General features: G+C 42.9%; 1 protein-coding gene across 1 annotated transcript in view; it reads left to right on the top strand.

Annotated features, from left to right (window-relative positions):
* ANKRD50 (ankyrin repeat domain 50) overlaps positions 1–17,732 on the top strand; it is a 94,855-nt gene that overhangs the window by 45,843 nt on the left and 31,280 nt on the right. Inside the window, exon 3 of the mRNA XM_044302241.1 lies at positions 1,140–1,369. Coding sequence (XP_044158176.1) covers positions 1,140–1,369 — 230 coding nt within the window. The remainder of the gene's footprint in view (positions 1–1,139; positions 1,370–17,732) is intronic.

Below are 17,732 nucleotides of genomic sequence, written 5' to 3'. Positions count from 1 at the left end.
GCTGCAAAACCAAGGCCTAAACTTTATGAAGTCAGGTTTTCAATGGAGGTAGTCTAGTATCAGTTAGAGGCTTTCCAGGCTCATGATATTTATGACCTATCCTCAGGATCAGTGAGGGTCCGACACCCGGCACCCCCACTGATCAGCTGTTCCCTGCAGCCTCTCTATGCGGAACAAGCACTTTACATGGAAGAAGCAGCAGACAACGATGCTGGCTTACAGTAGATCAGCTCCCTTTAAAGTGAATGGGAGCTGAGCTGTAGTACCCCAGCACGACCACTACACCTTGAATTCAGCGGTACTTCCTGTTCCATTCAAAGTGCTAGTTTCAGCATCAGGGGCCGCAGATGGTCCATGGGGGTGCAGGGTGTTGGATTCTCACTGATCAGATATTAATGAGCTATTCTGAGGATAGGTCATCAATCCCTTTAAAGCCAACATCCAGCGATGGCAAGAGACCTGACATGGATAAAGGACTGATACTGATTTATGGTGGCTAATCTTAGGCCATGTTCACACTAGCGTTTTTACTGGATCAGCCAGGGTTCAGCAAAAATGCTTCCGTTACTGATAGTACAACCATCTGCATCCGTGAACGGATCCGTTTGTATAATATTTAACATAGCCAAGACGTATCCGTCATGAACTCCATTGAAAGTCAATAGAGGATGGATCCGTTTTCTATTGTAGCAGAGAAAACAGATCCGTCCCCATTGACTTGCATTAGGGGTCATGCCGGATCAGTCTTGCTGCGCATCCCAGGACGGAAAGAAAACTACAACATGTTGCGGTTTGTTCTCCAGAATGGGAACGCAACTAAACAGAACGGAATACATTTTGTAGGATTCCGTTCTGTTCAGTTCAGTTTTGTCCCCATTGACAATGAATGGGAACAAAGCTGAAGCGTTTTTTTTTTTTTTTCCAGTATTGAGCCCCCTATGACGGATCCTAATACTGGAAAACTAAAACGCTAGTGTAAAAGGATCTCTAAGTATGCCTCAGGTTAACCAGCCTTGCTGAACTAAAGATCTACTTAAAGTGAACCAGAGATGATTTACTTGCTTTCATATTTATCAGGTATTTTAAGTGCGAACAAAAGAAGCTGAGTTTTTGGAGACTGACATTTCTTCTGTCTACAGGTGTGTTCTTCTCCCTCTTCTGGCCTTGGATGCTCCTCCTCAAAGTCTTCTGCTGGTGGTCGATTCAGTTGATGAAGGATGCAATATTACAGAAGGCGAACACCGACCATCTGGTTTATCGGGAACCATAGCTGATCTTTTAGCAACACATCATGAGTTCTTTCCACCATGGCTACTTCTTATATGTTCAGCCCGCAAACAGAGCAGAACAGTCACTAAAATGTTTACAGGTATGTATTAAAGGAGTTGTCCGAGACCATCTCTACATCCCTCCTGAAGCTGTGGAAGAAACCGGTCATGTTTTTGTAATGCCACAGAACCAGAGTTCTCCTCCATTCCCAGCCTCCACAGTGCCCCACAAATAAGCAGTGACAACTCGATGTCCCAAACCAGGAGTTACTACTTATTTGTAACTGGAACAAACAAGAAACAACTACGCTATCCTTGAATCCTTGTGCTCTTGCACCCTGCTAGCCAGGCTCTGCCTGAGCTTACATTTGGGTGTGTGGTAAAATTAGTATAAATTCCAGTTAATCGGACTCGTGTTTTATTGTGGCCTTTCATTTTTTTTATCATGTCAGCCTTTTTTTTCCTTGAATAGCTATTAAGACCACTTGTTTTGTTGATGTCCTAGCCTGTAAGAAACAAGATAATTTATGGGTTTTGCAGAGCTATGCTAACTATGTAAGTTTAACAAAGCGGCCCCAGAGTTCAGTGAAAGACCCCTTTGCTATTTCTGAAATTGCCTGAGGCCTCGCTTTGCTGGTTGCTCTCTTTGGTGGCCAAAGGTCACTCTGCTATTATGTGAGGGAATGAAAGTGCTGAAAGTAGTCATAAAGCTTACATATGCATAGCAAACAGGAAGGGCAGATAGCCATATCAGACGTGAGAAGTGGTTGCCTCGTAAGAGGAGTAAGCCTTCATGGAGAACCTTTTTAGACCCGCTACATGTTTTTTGTCCTATTTTATATAGAGATAATACGTTGTATATGTCAAGAGCCAAGTAAATAAGTTGTCCGTTTAGCACAATTCCTGTTGGGGAACCATGGTGCCATCTCTCCGTGAGCCAGTAGACAGGGCCAGCTCACCAATTTAGAATGTCCACGCATCAAATAGACGACCATTTTTTTTGAATAGCCATGTGTAATACTGCTGAAGATAAAAGCAGCCGGCTATATCTATCTGCAGTGACCAGCTGATTGATGTGGCCAGGGGCCCCCACCGATCAGTAGAGCAGGAGTCTGGAGCCCCCTGTTCCTCCTCACTGCAGTTGTGTGTTTGAATGGAGCTGAAAGGAGCGTCATGCATCTACCGCTCCTTTCAGTCTCTTTGAAGCTGACTGAAACAGCTGACAGTTTTGCTCTGCCATATATAATGTTCACCGGTCGGGACTGCGATGTAATGGCGCGGTGGTGCACGTGTCCGTGGATTGGCGTCCCAGGAAATAGCGATGTAGAAAGGACCGGCACTTACTCCAGGTAGCTTTTTAGAATGCTGGATTTATTTGTCGCATATCAATAGGGGTGCGTTTTCGGTACAGGACGTGCCTTTGTCAGACTGTATACATATATCTACAAATCATTCCTTTAAATAGACCGCCAAAAATACAAAGGAAATTACGTCATTGCAGAAACGCCACCCCCCAAGTGAAACAATACAGAAAAATTGCATGGACCAATACATGTAAAGACGGTAGGTCGGCCATACAAATCGTCATAATAAAGTCCATGAGTATATATTAGAATAATGAAGTTGTGTTTCAGCTCCGCTAAAAAAGAAAAGTATATAACTAAACATTAGATACTAAATTCATAGGAAACCATACATTATAGTCAGGATTGAGGCCTCTTGGCTCCATCCCTTGTAACCGATGGATCACGTAAGCCTCCCTTTTGAGTAACAATTTATTTCTATCACCTCCCCGACGGGGTAATGAGACACCTTCCACAATCTGGAAACGTGATTGTGCTATAGTATGTTTCTGCTGATGGAAATGATACGGTATGGGGAGTAGTAAATTGGACTTGTGCTTACTGAGCCCGTCTATTATTCTCATTGAAGTTTCCCCCACGTACAATAAACCGCAGGGACATTGGAGTATATAGATTACAAATCGACAGGATGTTTCTCAACTGGGTGATTTACCTATTACTGATAGACTGACTGCAAAACAGTTTAATTAGAAAATTAAAAGTACTTTCATACCGCCGAAAGCATATCACCCAGTTGAGACTTAATCTGGTTCAGCGGGACGTGGGTACATTGTTGCATCTATGTAGGCAGGGAGAGTTCCGTATACATCACAATTTGACTGTAGAAGAAAAACATGCTCTAGAATAGATCATGTATTACATGATAAGTCCCTTCTATTTAAGCCAGCCCTAGTTGTTTTAGATGAGGAATATTACATATCTGAAATCCTGGGACACTGACACATATCAGATATTACAAACTGACCCCGTCTATCGCATTAAAGAAATGCTGCAAACTATTGTGAACACAGCTAGAGAGAGTGGAGTCTTTGATGCCAGGTTTATCGAATTTGTGATTAACCATCACCCTTATCACCCCCGTATTTTATACTTTGCCGAAGGTGCACAAATAGATTACCCAACCGCCTGGCCGCCTGACTCTATTCTCTCCCCGCCAGCAATCTTTCTTGAGAGGATCCCTACACCCTTCCTCCGGTATTACTACTACCAGTTTATTAATGAATCTCCAACTGGGTGTTACCAGTGGGGAGGGGATGTAGTCTGGCATTGGCACAACTGATTGAACAGGATAAGACTGTACAGAAAAAGCCCTCACTGCCAACACCCAGATTCAGATTTATTAATAAGCTTCTAGTAGCAATAGCTGAGGAATGGAGCAACATAGTTAGAAGAAAATGTGCTCCAGAATTGCTATTGTATGGGGAATACATATAGTGAAACAGACTTGTCATGAGTGGTGAGAACCTCTTTAAGCTGGGCATACAGATGAGATACCTATCGTCCAGGCAAGTGTTTGACTGACAGCAGTGTATCCTGATCATCTCGGCCGAGCATGCATATGTAGTGAGTGGGCAGAGGGGATACCACTGGCAGCGGCTTATCTCCTGGAAACAAAAGGGTTGGGAAGTTGAATCTGAATAATGGGGGTACTATCTCTCCTTGGGGAGAGCGCCTTAATCAATGTGAGGAGGCTTATAGGCCATACATGCTCCTCTGGAATTCTGGGAGGGAAGGGATGCAAATGAGCTCTAAACAAGCTCTGCCTCTAATGCCACCAGATGTAAGGCAGCTATCCTATAAGTCAATGTTTAACCCTTTAAATAGGCCTAGTTAAAGAGCTAAACATTGACTTATAGGATAGCTGCCTTAGCTCTAGTAGCATTAGAGGCAGAGCTTGCAAAGACCTCATTTGCATCCCTTTCTTCCCTATATTAAAATATTCATTTACATCGTTAATAGGGCTGAAACGATTAAATAGACACAAAAAAATCCTCGATGCAATGTGCAGCACCTGAGGGGTTGTCATGTGTGGCACCTGAGGGGTTAACTGCCGCTGATTGCATCTCCCTGTCATAGAGGCCGAGTGCCGGCTATGTGATTCTGCCGCCGGTACCCGCCTCTTGTATCTGTATTAAACGTTAAGTATCTTTATTGGTGGCGCAGTGCGCCCCCCAGTATTAAAAACATTGGTGGCGCAGTGCGCCCCAAACCCCCCATTCTTGTAATCATTGGTGGCAGTGGCCATAGGGTCTGCGTGATACTGAATGGTATTCATTATCGCAATCCTTTTTTTATGGTATCGCAATCGAATCAAAATTTTGGTATCGTGACAACCCTACACTAATAACAAAAAACTAATTAAAAGAACGTTTTTCTTTATAAAAACTTATCCAAACCGGAAACCATATGGAAACTTAGATGCTCTGTTTGTAATTATATATGAATTGTTGTGACTGCCCCCGGAAAGCTGTTATCTGTATTTTACAGTTAACTGGATACTGCCGCTATGATGGGGCCTCCTTTACGGGGGTATGATGACTGTTATTGGTAAATAACATCCTGTGTGCAGAGTACTTATGGGGATTTCTCAATATTCTCTGAATCTGCAGTGCATGGAGCTGACCATAGGTGTTTGGCTACTTAAGAAGTAGTCAAATTTCTATAGACTTGCATGGTAATCCAAAGAGACACCATTAGTGTTCATTAATCCAACAATAAGAACGTAATTGTTCCTTTGCAAATAATTCAAACAAAAAAAGAAAAGCCGTTGAAAGCTAACATAATCTGCTTAATTTTCTAGCTCTTGTTTTGTCTGATCACACAATCACAGACCATCCATAATAATAAAAGCCCTGTGTGAGTGCTCAGGGCTGGTGTCTGTGCCGATTTATTGAAGTGCGCATGGGCGGCGTACCGGCCAATCAACACATGGCGCACCAAACACAGCCCGCACCGCCCACACTAAAAGGCAGGGAAAATGGCAAAAGGCAGGAACCGAGCTACACAGTGGCGTACTAAGGGCCCCCCGCGCAGGGAGCTAATGTTCCGTCACTCACCGCTCAGCTCCCCGCGCTCCTCCCCTCCTTCAAGCCTGCGGCGCTCTGAATGGTGAAGCAGGAAGACTTCTCCCCGCTCCACCATTCAGCCTGTAGGTATTGCGCTGCCAGCAAATGTGTGGGCGGAGCCTGCAGCCAGGAAATCTGCATAAGCTCCGCCCCCACACAGTGCTGCAGAGTGAAAGGTATGTGAGCTACAGGAACAGGAGAAGGTGAGTGAGTGTGGAGGGGGCACAGAGCCAGAGGGCATTACTACAATGAAGTGGGCATTAATACTGTGAAGGGGCACTATGGAGGGGGCACAGAGGGAATTACTAGCACATTACTATTAAGGGGGCACAAAGAGGGCATTACAATTGGGAAAGGAGCACAGAGAAGGCATAACTACTTTGAGGGGGCACACATCTGTACAACACTACTGTGAGGGGGTACAATTTTTTTTAAGTAGAGGGGGTTCCAGAGAAAGGACCCACACCACTGGCGGTACAGCCCGACAAAAATAACCTGACAAGTATTCATAAAGGGAGAGTGCAAACAAGACAGTAAACCATGATAATATACCAACTGTGTGTGTGCTCAGGGCTGCGTGTCCGTGCCAATAATTGAACCGCGCTGCGCGCTTACCAATCCGCACACGACGTTCCACTTGCAACCGTGCTGCCCACACCAGGGCCAGCAGTCTCAGCCATCAGTCAGTGCCACCAGTCACAGTGCCAGCAGTATCAGCCACCAATCAGTTGCAGTTGTCAGTGCCATCAGCTGATTGGTGGCTGATACTGCTGGCGCTGTGACTGGTGGCTGTGGCTTACCAATCCACACACGACGTTTTACTTGCAACCGTGCTGCCCACACCAGTGCCAGCAGTATCAGCCATCAGTCAGTGCCACCATCCACAGCCACCAGTCACAGTGCCAGCAGTATCAGCCACCAATCAGTTGCAGCTGTCAGTGCCAGCAGTCTCAGCCACAGCCAGCAGTCTGTCACCAGTCAGTACCAGCAGTCTCGGCTATAGCAAGCACTCAGTGCCAGCAGTCTCAGCCACAGCAGTCAGTTCCCTTGCCATTTAATATAGACTGTTCCTACTAATGTTTATGCACTATTGTTCTAGCGCCCGTTATTGTAACGGGCTTAATGTCTAGTAAGAAATAAAACAGAAAAGCAGTGTATTCATGCCTGCAGCCATGTCTTCTCCCCTCTCCCTCTCCCCCCTTTAAGGCTAGTCCACGTGAGCCAAGAGGTTTAGGAGGAGGAGAGTGAGGTTTTATATTACTTAATTTTTGTCTACACAGTGAGCGTGGCCATTTTGTTAAAAGGAATTTCCTAGATTCCAGTTTTATTAAATAGATTTGGTAACAGTCCCAGCCATAGTACAAATAGTACCAGTTGTAGTTCATACCGTACAGACCAAAAGTTTGGACACACCTTCTCATTCAAAGAGTTTTCTTTATTTTCATGACTGAAAATTGTAGATTCACACTGAAGGCATCAAAACTATGAATTAACACATGTGGAATTATATACATAACAAAAAAGTGTGAAACAACTGAAAATATGTCATATTCTAAGTAGCCACCTTTTGCTTTGGACAGGCAACAAGCAGAAGAGACTTGTTTGGGCTAAAGAACACAAGGAATGGACATTAGACCAGTGGAAATCTGTGCTTTGGTCTGATGAGTCCAAATTTGAGATCTTTGGTTCCAACCACCGTGTCTTTGTGCGACGCAGAAAAGGTGAACGGATGGACTCTACATGCCTGGTTCCCACCGTGAAGCATGGAGGAGGAGGTGTGATGGTGTGGGGGTGCTTTGCTGGTGACACTGTTGGGGATTTATTCAAAATTGAAGACATGCTGAACCGCATGGCTACCACAGCATCTTGCAGCGGCATGCTATTCCATCCGGTTTGCGTTTAGTTGGACCATCATTTATTTTTCAACAGGACAATGACCCCCAAACACACCTCCAGGCTGTGTAAGGGCTATTTGACCATGAAGGAGAGTAATGGGGAGCTGCACCGGATGACCTGGCCTCCACAGTCACCGGACCTGAACCCAATCGAGATGGTTTGGGGTGAACTGGACCACAGAGTGAAGGCAAAAGGGCCAACAAGTGCTAAGCATCTCAGGGAACTCCTTCAAGACTGTTGGAAGACCATTTCAGGTGACTACCTCTTGAAGCTCATCAAGAGAATGCCAAGAGTGTGCAAAGCAGTAATCAAAGCAAAAGGTGGCTACTTTGAAGAACCTAGAATATGACATATTTTCAGTTGTTTCACACTTTTTTGTTATGTATATAATTCCACATGTGTTAATTCATAGTTTTGATGCCTTCAGTGTGAATCTACAATTTTCATAGTCATGAAAGTAAAGAAAACTCTTTGAATGAGAAGGTGTGTCCAAACTTTTGGTCTGTACTGTACATAGTACGAGCTGTTGTAAATACATAGTAGCAGCCATAGTACATATATAGTACCAGTAGTAGCAGCTGTAGCACCTACATAGAACCAGTACAGCAGTGTTTATACAGCCAAATGGGGCTCATTTACACTGGACAGGGAAAGTCACTCAACTTTTCTAGACCGCTAAATAGCTTAGTTATGTAGCGATAATTCCACTTTTTCACTGCATCATTGGGCAGATTTACCTTTCAGCAGCTTTGGAAAGCTGGGTAACATAGGGAGGTATGCAAGAGACTAGACTGTGTGCACAATATATGCTCACGGTTGCCCTGATACTATATTTATGGGGATAGTGTATACAGAATGTATATACTACGTGTGACCTCCATTACATCTCTGCAGAGGTGGTTACCCAGCTTTACCAGACAGCTGAATTTCAAATCTGTATGTAGTAATAAATACCTTCATATAGTTAGACTAACTTGCCATTCATGGTACTGGAAAAGGTGGGTGAGAACACAGTGCAGCTGCATTGGTGACAACAAATAATATTGCGCTGATACACTGTGTGAATCTATCATATTGTATCAGAGCAGCATTGTGTGTATTTTGTATAACCACTATTGCCCCTATCACCAACCCACAGTGGTTGTTACCTAGCTTTCCCAGACTACAGAATGCCAGATCAGCCTATTCATGAATTGGTAAATCCCCAATATTGTGGAATATCTTGCTGGATTTGCTAGAAAGGAGCCTGAAAAGGCTGATTTAAGAACCCCAGTGACAAATCCTCCATATTGTAGCATAGCTAGTCCGATTTGGCACCCAGGATCCTGGGAAAGCTGGAAACACGTTATATGGAGCTGTAATAGGGACTGCTAAATACTAAATCTACCTAAATAAATCCTTCTCCTCACTTCCAAATAACATCATAGCTAGGCAGAATTGACTTTTTCAAAACATTTGGAACTGTAAAAGAGGCTGCAGAATACCAAATCTACCAAGATAAATCCCCATCCTCACTCCTAAATAGTGCCATAGCTAGGCAGATTTGCCTCTCGCGAATCTAGGAATCCTTGGTTACTTGCAGTTGCACAATGTAAGGGTAACATTACTTGGACCATTGTACAACTCCTCAAGACTTGTTCTCATGCTTTCCAGCACTGATGAATGTAAAATGTCCCTAGCAGACGGTAAGAAATTTCTCCTACCTATACAGTATAGGCAAACTTAACATTAAGGTTTTGTGCTCCTCTATGCATTTATGTCATAAATGTCTGGTTAATGAAGGTCTGTACCTCTGGGATACTCATCTATGAATCTGGTGATCCCTTTATACATGGGTCACCACATTTCACTTGTGGTAAAGAGGTGGCTGCGCTTTCTTTTCCCATTGAAGTTACGGAAAGAGCATAGTAATAGGGGACAGTATTAGTCTAGTTTCAGACTAGTGCTTTTAGGTCTGGCAGGTTGTTTCGGCAGGTAACGACCTACCGAATCTCTCTGCATTCTGGCATTGCTGGAAGCTACAGCATCGCCATCTGTCCCCATTCAATAAAATGGGGACCGGCAGAGATCCAGCTTCAGACCAGCAAACATGCTGAGAATTGGATGGACGAATACCGTTGCACACAGCGGTATTTGTCCGACGGATTCTCAGCATGTTTGCTGGGTTGCGTCTGGATCTCCGCTGATTCCCAATGTAGTGAATGGAGACGGTGGCTGTCAGATAGCGTCTGTCAGTGCCGGATCCAGACATCTCTGGTAGGCTGTTCTGGCAGTGTGAATGTTAGTGTGAAACTACACTGGTCTTTGTTTGCCCCTTGCGCTGGTGGCGAAAAAAACTACAGGTAAGACTCGAAAAATTAGAATATCGTGCAAAGTTCATTTATTTCAGTAATGCAACTTAAAAGGTGAAACTAACATATGAGACAGACTCATTACATGCAAAGTGAGATATTTCAAGCCTTTATTTGTTATAATTTGGATGATTATGGCTTATAGCTTATGAAACCCCAAAGCCACAATTTTGAGGTACCCTTTGCTCAGGGGGTATGGATTAATTATCTGACTAGAGTGTGACCCTTTGAGTCTAGAATATTGAACCTTTTCACAAAATTCTAATTTTAAGTTGCGTTACTGAAATAAATGAACTTTCGCACGATATTCTAATTTTTCAGGTTTTACCTGTAATTTCTGATGAGGATCCGGCCTTGTCATAAATTAGAAGCACTGCCCGTGGAGTACTTTTTCATTCGGCTTTTATGAATGTCCCGGCCCAGTCCCCTCACTCCCTCTCCACCCCCAAGTGGCAAGCACAAAGCAAAAATGCCCATGCAATAAAATATGGTTACACTGGTGTTTAGAAAGTTGCTAATTGGGGTCTTGCAACTTTATTTACTCCAAAAACGGGCATAGTGCCCATCGTAAATGACCCCCAATGTCTCCATTGCATCTGTGGTCACAGAGATCAGAAAAGTTGTAATACTAGATGTTCTTAGATATTCCCCTTAGTTACATGAAGGGTTTGTCCATATGTAGAGATATAGGACAATTGGGATCTGTACATCTGTTCATACCACAGAACATGGTGTAACAGGCGTAATGGTTGGTGGAATTGCCCCCTCAGAGTAGTCGATGCCTTGTTGTTATACAGTGCTTAGATCTGATTCACTTTTCCCCAGAAAACTTATAGCTTGAAGCATTTGGGGTGACTTTTGAGATCAGTGGGAAATATAAAACACAGGACGGACAAGTGTTTTTTGTTACTGGCATTTTTGTTTTAGGGTCCATTCACACGTCCTGTTTTTTTTCATCCTGAAAAACGGTCCGTTTTTTGCGGATCCGTTGTTCCTGAAAATGTTTCCGTATGTCATCCGTTTTTTGCGGATCCGCAAAAAACGGAAACATGTATACATTTCAATAATCAAATAAAGTTGTTTGGATTTCTTTGAAAAAAAATTGAAAAAAAAAAAAAAAAAAAAATTTGTTATGTGTTTCCAGGAACGGAATCCGCAAAAAACGGATGACATACGGAATGACATCCGAATGTCATCCGTTTTTTGCGGATCCATTGACTTTGTATTGTACCAGGATCCGATTTTTCAGGACAAGAATAGGACATGTTTTATATTTAAACGGACATGCGGAACGGAACAACGGAAACGGACAGCACACATTGTGCTGTCCGATTTTTTCCAGGACCCATTGAAAATGAATGGGTCCAGATCTGGTCCTGATCTGTTCCTGAAAAAACGGAACAGATCAGGAAAGAAAAAACGGACGTGTGAATGGACCCTTAGGTGGATTTTTTTGTCTTCATTTAAAAAACGCAGCATGCTGTTTTTACATCTGTTTAACTATATTTTGGGGGTTGGGGGGGTGGGAGAAGGATATAATGCAGTTCACACAACCATTTCGAACAAATGCCACTAAAAGTGGCTGAAAAATCCAAGCAAAAAACACAAGTACCCTAAAAATCTGTTTTATTTTTTCTATTGGTAAAATAAAACCCCAGTGCAAAATTCATGTGTGTAAGAACTAGTTATCAAAAATGGGATTTGTCTGCTTCGCCCACTTTCACAAAGAAATTCGATTTTGTGACGAATTACTTTGTCACAAATCACGTCCCATTGTATGTAGCGGGCGCAATGACGGTGAACAGCGATTGCGCCGCCCCTGTCATTGAACCCCTCAGATGCCAAATTCATCTCTGATCGCAGCATCTGACATTACAATGGAAGCCTTTCAGCGGTTAATCAGGGTAAACAAAAATACATACTCCATTTGCTCGTGGATAGGCCATCGTGGCCATCTTGATTTTAGAAACTGCGCAAAATCTTGCGGTTTGTTAAAATTTTTCCTTTGACTGCGTTTGACTTCGATTCGCTCATCTTTAGTAAGGACCCTTTATAGAAGAGGTCAAAGAGAGAAAGGAAATCTCTCCATTAGATGTCTTGGGAGCAAATCTTGACTTGTGGTTTTGTCCCGTGAGGTTAGATTTTGACTTGGAGCTTGAATGCCTTCAGTGGTTATCTACAGAAGAACAGAAAAAATGTATTTTGACCATCAGTTTGTGTCCCTTCCGTCAGAGATCAGATTTTTTTGACGGGAGAAAAAGTCCTGCATGCACTGGCGGAAGTGACGCAAACTGATCATAACTGATGCTGAAAATAACGGATCAAATTTTTTTTTTCTGTTCTTCTGACGGAAAAGAAGAACAGAAAACGAAGCGGTGATGGGAACACAGACTTGGGGTCTATTCACACGTCTAAGTGTTTTGCGGATTCGCAAAACACGGACACCTGCAATGTGCGATCCGCAATTTGAAGACCGCACATCACAGACACTGTAATAGAAAATGCCTTTTCTGGTCCGCAATTGTGGACAAGAATAGGACATGTTCTAGTTTTTTCAGGAACGGAATTGCGGATCCTGATAAAACGGATGCAGATTCGCATCCGTTCCAGCCCCATTGAAAGTAAATAGGTGCGCAAATTGTGGAACGAATGCGGACCCAAATTACGGACGTGTGAATGGACCCTTAGGGAGTGTTGACTTCACCGTTATTTTTCCGTTGTTCTGATCCATCAAAAGGTCCTGTGTAGTGATGAGCGAACCTCTGTTTTAAGTTCGGCGTCTAAAGTTCGGCTTCCGGTTAGCGGAGAATCCCGATCTGGATCCGGATATGGATTCAGACTTCCGTTGTGGTCCGTGGTAGCGGAATCAATAATCGGCCATTATTGATTCCGCTACCACGGACCACAACGGAAGTCGGAATCCATATCCGGATCCAGATCGGGATTCTCCGCTAACCGGAAGCCGAACTTTAGACGCCGAACTTAAAACAGAGGTTCGCTCATCTCTAGTCCTGTGCAACAGTTATGCATATTTGGCATCCGTTTGAGCCATTTCTGTCTGGGATCCGTTAATGTTAAGACTTTTTTTTTTAATTTAGTTTTTCTGACGGATCAGAAGAATGGAAAGCTAAGCGGTGATGTGAACTGTCCCTTAGATGCATATTCTAATTGCCTTCAGTCCACTGACCTTACTATGGACCGTAATTGCTAGACGGGGCTGTGTTTGTGGATCGGGTTTTCACATTGGACGCTGGGTGAGCCGCTGTTTAGACTTCCAAGAAGTGAAGAGGAAAGGGTTAGTGGAGATGGAATGCTTCTAATGATTAATGTCCCGCTTGTTCCAAGAAAGCTTAGACAAAGGCTCTGTGGTAATGGGAAACAGCTGTTAACTGGGCATTAGATATCTCTTAGAGGTGGAATCGCCCAGCATGTATTGATCGCCTTCACCAAAGTTCGCAAGAAGCCTGAAATAATGCTTTTTTTTTATACTTTGGGTTATTTTTTTTAAACATAATCTAGAGCACGTTTTTAAAATAAACTTCTGACTTCAGTAGTTGGTATGGGTTGGCGGTACAGATGCTGAGACCACGCTTTACAATTCACCTTCTGCCAAGGTGCCTGGGGGTGACCACAAGGGACCTCTGTGTTACATGCAGAGTACTGTATCTATGTGCAGGAGGCTGGAAAAACACCTAAGGCATCCTGCAGATTTTTCAGGATAGATCATCTTGTAGAATTACAGCAAATCGTCCACATGCGAGGGCCACCATATACTTCTCTCCTACCTAGGTTTGCATTGTCCACAGATTACATGGTTTAGTACTACTGTTCTCTCATCTTCCACAGGTGTCCAAAATGCAAGGTGGAATCTGGTTGGTTGCTATGGGCAACTGAGCCAGTTCTACTTTACACCAGTTTGATAAATCTCCCCCACTGACTGGTATTTTCATGATTCCATTTACCAGATCAGTTACAGTGGTTAGACTCTTCTTCCCAGCTACAGGATCCTTCAAGGTATTCGCTTATCACTGTAATGGCCGTCCTGCAGCCGTCACTCTTACAGCAGGCTCTGTATTTTAGATAATAAAATCATATGGGAATTTACCCAAATGTATTGTCAATATAGATCAAAATAGCACGATACAATGATGTATTAAAAAGAAATACCATCTTTTATTGAAACGACATTATGTAAAAAAAACACATATAGTCAAAGGACACATCATCCACAAGGTGGGTGCCTAGTAGGGTCAGAATCTCAAATTGCAAGGAATTTACATAAAATACTAATATTACAGGTTACATACATAAAAAAAAAAACGATCCAACCATTAAATAGACCTAATACAGACCCAAATATGACACACACAGATAGCCCTGGGGTATTTGGAGCTCCAGATAATTTCTCAAAAAAATGATCGTGAGTTTGGGCCGACTTTTTCCACCCCTTCCTGGTTTGTTGGAACCAGTCAAAGAAGAACTCCTAAAATTTGTCTTGCTCATTCTATCTTCTCATTGAGAAACGGATGCACTGCAAGTATTTATGCTTCCTTAAAAGGGTTTTCCAAGACTTTAATACTGATATTCTGTCCTCCGATCAGCTGTTTGAGAAGGCACAGTCGCCGAGGCCTTCTCCGTGCTCACCAAGCACAGCACCGTACATTATATAGCAGCTGTGCTTAGTATCAAGCTAAGCCTCATTCACTTGAATAGGGCTGAGCTGCTCCTAGGCCACATGGCCAATGAAAGTGTCATCACTGGCATAGGAAAAGCTGAGAAAAGGCAGCGGCGCTTTTCTTTCACACAAGCGAGTTTTCCATCTGCATGTACAGTTGTGTTCAAAATGATAGCAGTCAGACATCACTAACCTGATCAATCACTGTTTTTGGTAGAAATTATATTTCTACATGGCAAATAATTTACTAGCAGGTGTAGTAGAGTAATAGAAACCCAACACTCATGACATACATGCTGCTGATTCTCTGTTATTCAATCGCTTATTGAAAGGGGCATGTTCAAAATAATAGCAGTGTGGAGTTCAATGAGTGAGGTCATTCATTCTTTGAAAAACAGGTGGCAATTATTGCCCTTATTTCCTTTAAGGAAGGAAGGCAGCAAATGTTGTACATGCTGGTTACAGTGCATTTCTCTCTGAAATTCTGAGGAAAATGGGTCGTTCCAGACCATGTTCAGAAGAACAGCGTACCTTGATTAAAAAGTTGATTGGAGAGTGGAAAACATATAAAGAAGTGCAGAAAATGATAGGCTTCTCAGCTAAAATTATCGCAAATGCTTTAAAATGGCAACCAAAACCTGAAAGACGTGGAAGAAAGCGAAAAACTACCATTCAAATGGATAGAAGAATAGCCAAAATGGCAAGGACTCTGCCAACAATCAGCTCCAGGAAGATCAAAGAAGATCTAAAGTTACCTGTGAGTACTGTTACAATTAGAAGATGCCTATGTGAAGCCAAGCTATCTGCAAGAAGCCCCTGCAAAGTCCCACTGTTGAAAAAAGACATGTGCTGAAGAGGTTACAATTTGCCAGAGCACATTGACTGGCCTAAAGAGACATTTTGTGGACTGATGAAAGTAAGATTGTTCTTTTTGGGTCTAGTGGCCGGAGACAGTTTGTCAGATGACCCCCAAACACTGAATTCAAGCCACAGTACACTGAAGACAGTGAAGCATGGTGGTGCAAGCACCATGATATGGGGATGTTTCTCATACTACGGTGTTGGGCCTATTTATCGCATACCAGGGATCATGGATCAGTTTGAATACATCAGAATACTTGTAGAGGTCATGCTGCCTTATGCTGAAGAGGAAATGCCCTTGAAATTGGTGTTCCAACAAGGACAACGACCCCAAACACACTAGTAAATGTGCCACATCTTGGTTCCAGACCAACAAGATTGACGTTATGGAGTTGTCAGCCCAATCCCCGGATCTTAATCCAATAGAAAACTTGTGGGGTAACATCAAAAATGCAGTTTCTGAGGCAAAACCAAGAACTGTGTTTTTTAGAGGAACAACACAAATTTGATATTCAATATTTTCGTCATGTTTTGATTTGGAATAGAATGTGTAGTATAGTATGGAAATAGAAACTACTAGAAGGATTTTGAGCTTTATTCACTTTTTTAAACACACTGCTATTATTTTGAACACAACTGTATTCCGTTTTGTAAATGGACAGCATCCGAACTGAACACTCATTTTCAATGAGCATTGGTTTTCGCTGACCATCTGTCTTTTCAGGAAAAATCTCAACATGTTCTTTCTTCATTCGTTTTTCATAGCGGACTGGTCTATTTATATAAATGGGGGACATCTATCAATGTCTTTATGCCACAGTAGTGGCATAAAAAAGTTGCAAATTATTGCGCACATGATATGTACACTATAATTAAGCCTCTTAATAAATTAGGCGCATCTCACGCCACGATCAAAACTGGCGTATGGATACAGAAGTCTTGATAAATGTCCCTCGGTGGGTCAGAGAATCCGAACTGAAGCACTGTCCTTTTTTCTTTTACTGATGGTTGCTAGGAGATGTTAAGTGAAGAATATCACTTTACTTCACGTTCATGAAAAACACATCAAAAACTGGTTGCATCCGCACAAAAAAAACTCAAGAACTTAACAGATTTGCAGAAAACACTGAAGCAAACTACAGGAAAACTGAGAGAAAACTGTATCTCTCATGTGAAATAATTCTTAAAGGGCATCTGTCAGCAGATTTGTATCTATGAAACTGACTGACCTGTTACCTGTGCACTTGACAACTGAAGACATCTGTGTTGGTCCCATGTTCATATGTGCCCGCATTGCTGAGAAAAATTATAATTTAATATATGTAAATGAGCCTCTAGGAGCTACGGGGGCGTTGTCATTACACCTAGAGGCTCTTCTCTCTGTGTAACTGCTGCGCCCTCTGCACTTTGATTGAAGGGTCCAGGCATGATGAAGTGGAGAGGGCATGGCAGCTGCAGACAGAGCTGAGCCTCTAGGAGTAATGGCAGTGCCCACATTGCAATGCAAGCGCGTATTAACATGGGACCATTTCGAATAAAATTAGAATAAATACTATGTTCTCCTTGTCACGTCTGGGGTATAGGTCATCAATATTTGATTGGTGGGGGTCTATCTCTTAGCACCCCACACGATTAGCCGTTTGAAAGGGTTCCAGTACTCAAGCGAGCACTGTGACCTCCACCTTGGTCTGTCATGTCACATCTATCAGTCACATGGCCTTTGTGTGGCTCAGTCCTATTAAAGTAAATGTAAGGCGCTGTGGTTGTACTATGAAGAGGCTGTAGCACTCATCAGCTTTTCGGCCACTTCAAACAAGTGATCATCGGGATTGCTAGGAGTTGGACCCCCACCCATTGGATATTAATGAGATTATGGGGTGTCGTTGTCAATGGAGGCAAGCCGAGACCTAGTGTAGGCCTCAGGCCTGCCTCTAGAGTTTTCCAGGATGCTGTACCTCTCGTGCAGCCTGCTGGTCAATGTCAGTATAGCACTGACATTAAAAATACAATGCACTATACGAATAGTGTATTATATTTTAGAAGAAATCAAAAGATCTCCTGTTACAGTCCACTTGGGAGACTGTGGTTTAAAAAAGTAATGCCGCGTCCGTAAGAAACTGCACTACGCAAATATTGTGTAAATATCCCGTTCTCTGAACGCCATAAAAAAAATTGCAGAATTGCTGCTTTTTGCTTAGTTGCCACCAATTTTTTTTTTTATAAAATGCATTCAAAAAGAGCTCTGTAGCCAA

The sequence above is a fragment of the Bufo gargarizans genome, chromosome 1 (assembly GCF_014858855.1).
Source record: "Bufo gargarizans isolate SCDJY-AF-19 chromosome 1, ASM1485885v1, whole genome shotgun sequence".
NCBI lineage: Eukaryota > Metazoa > Chordata > Amphibia > Anura > Bufonidae > Bufo > Bufo gargarizans.
This window is presented reverse-complemented; position numbering and strand designations above follow the sequence as displayed.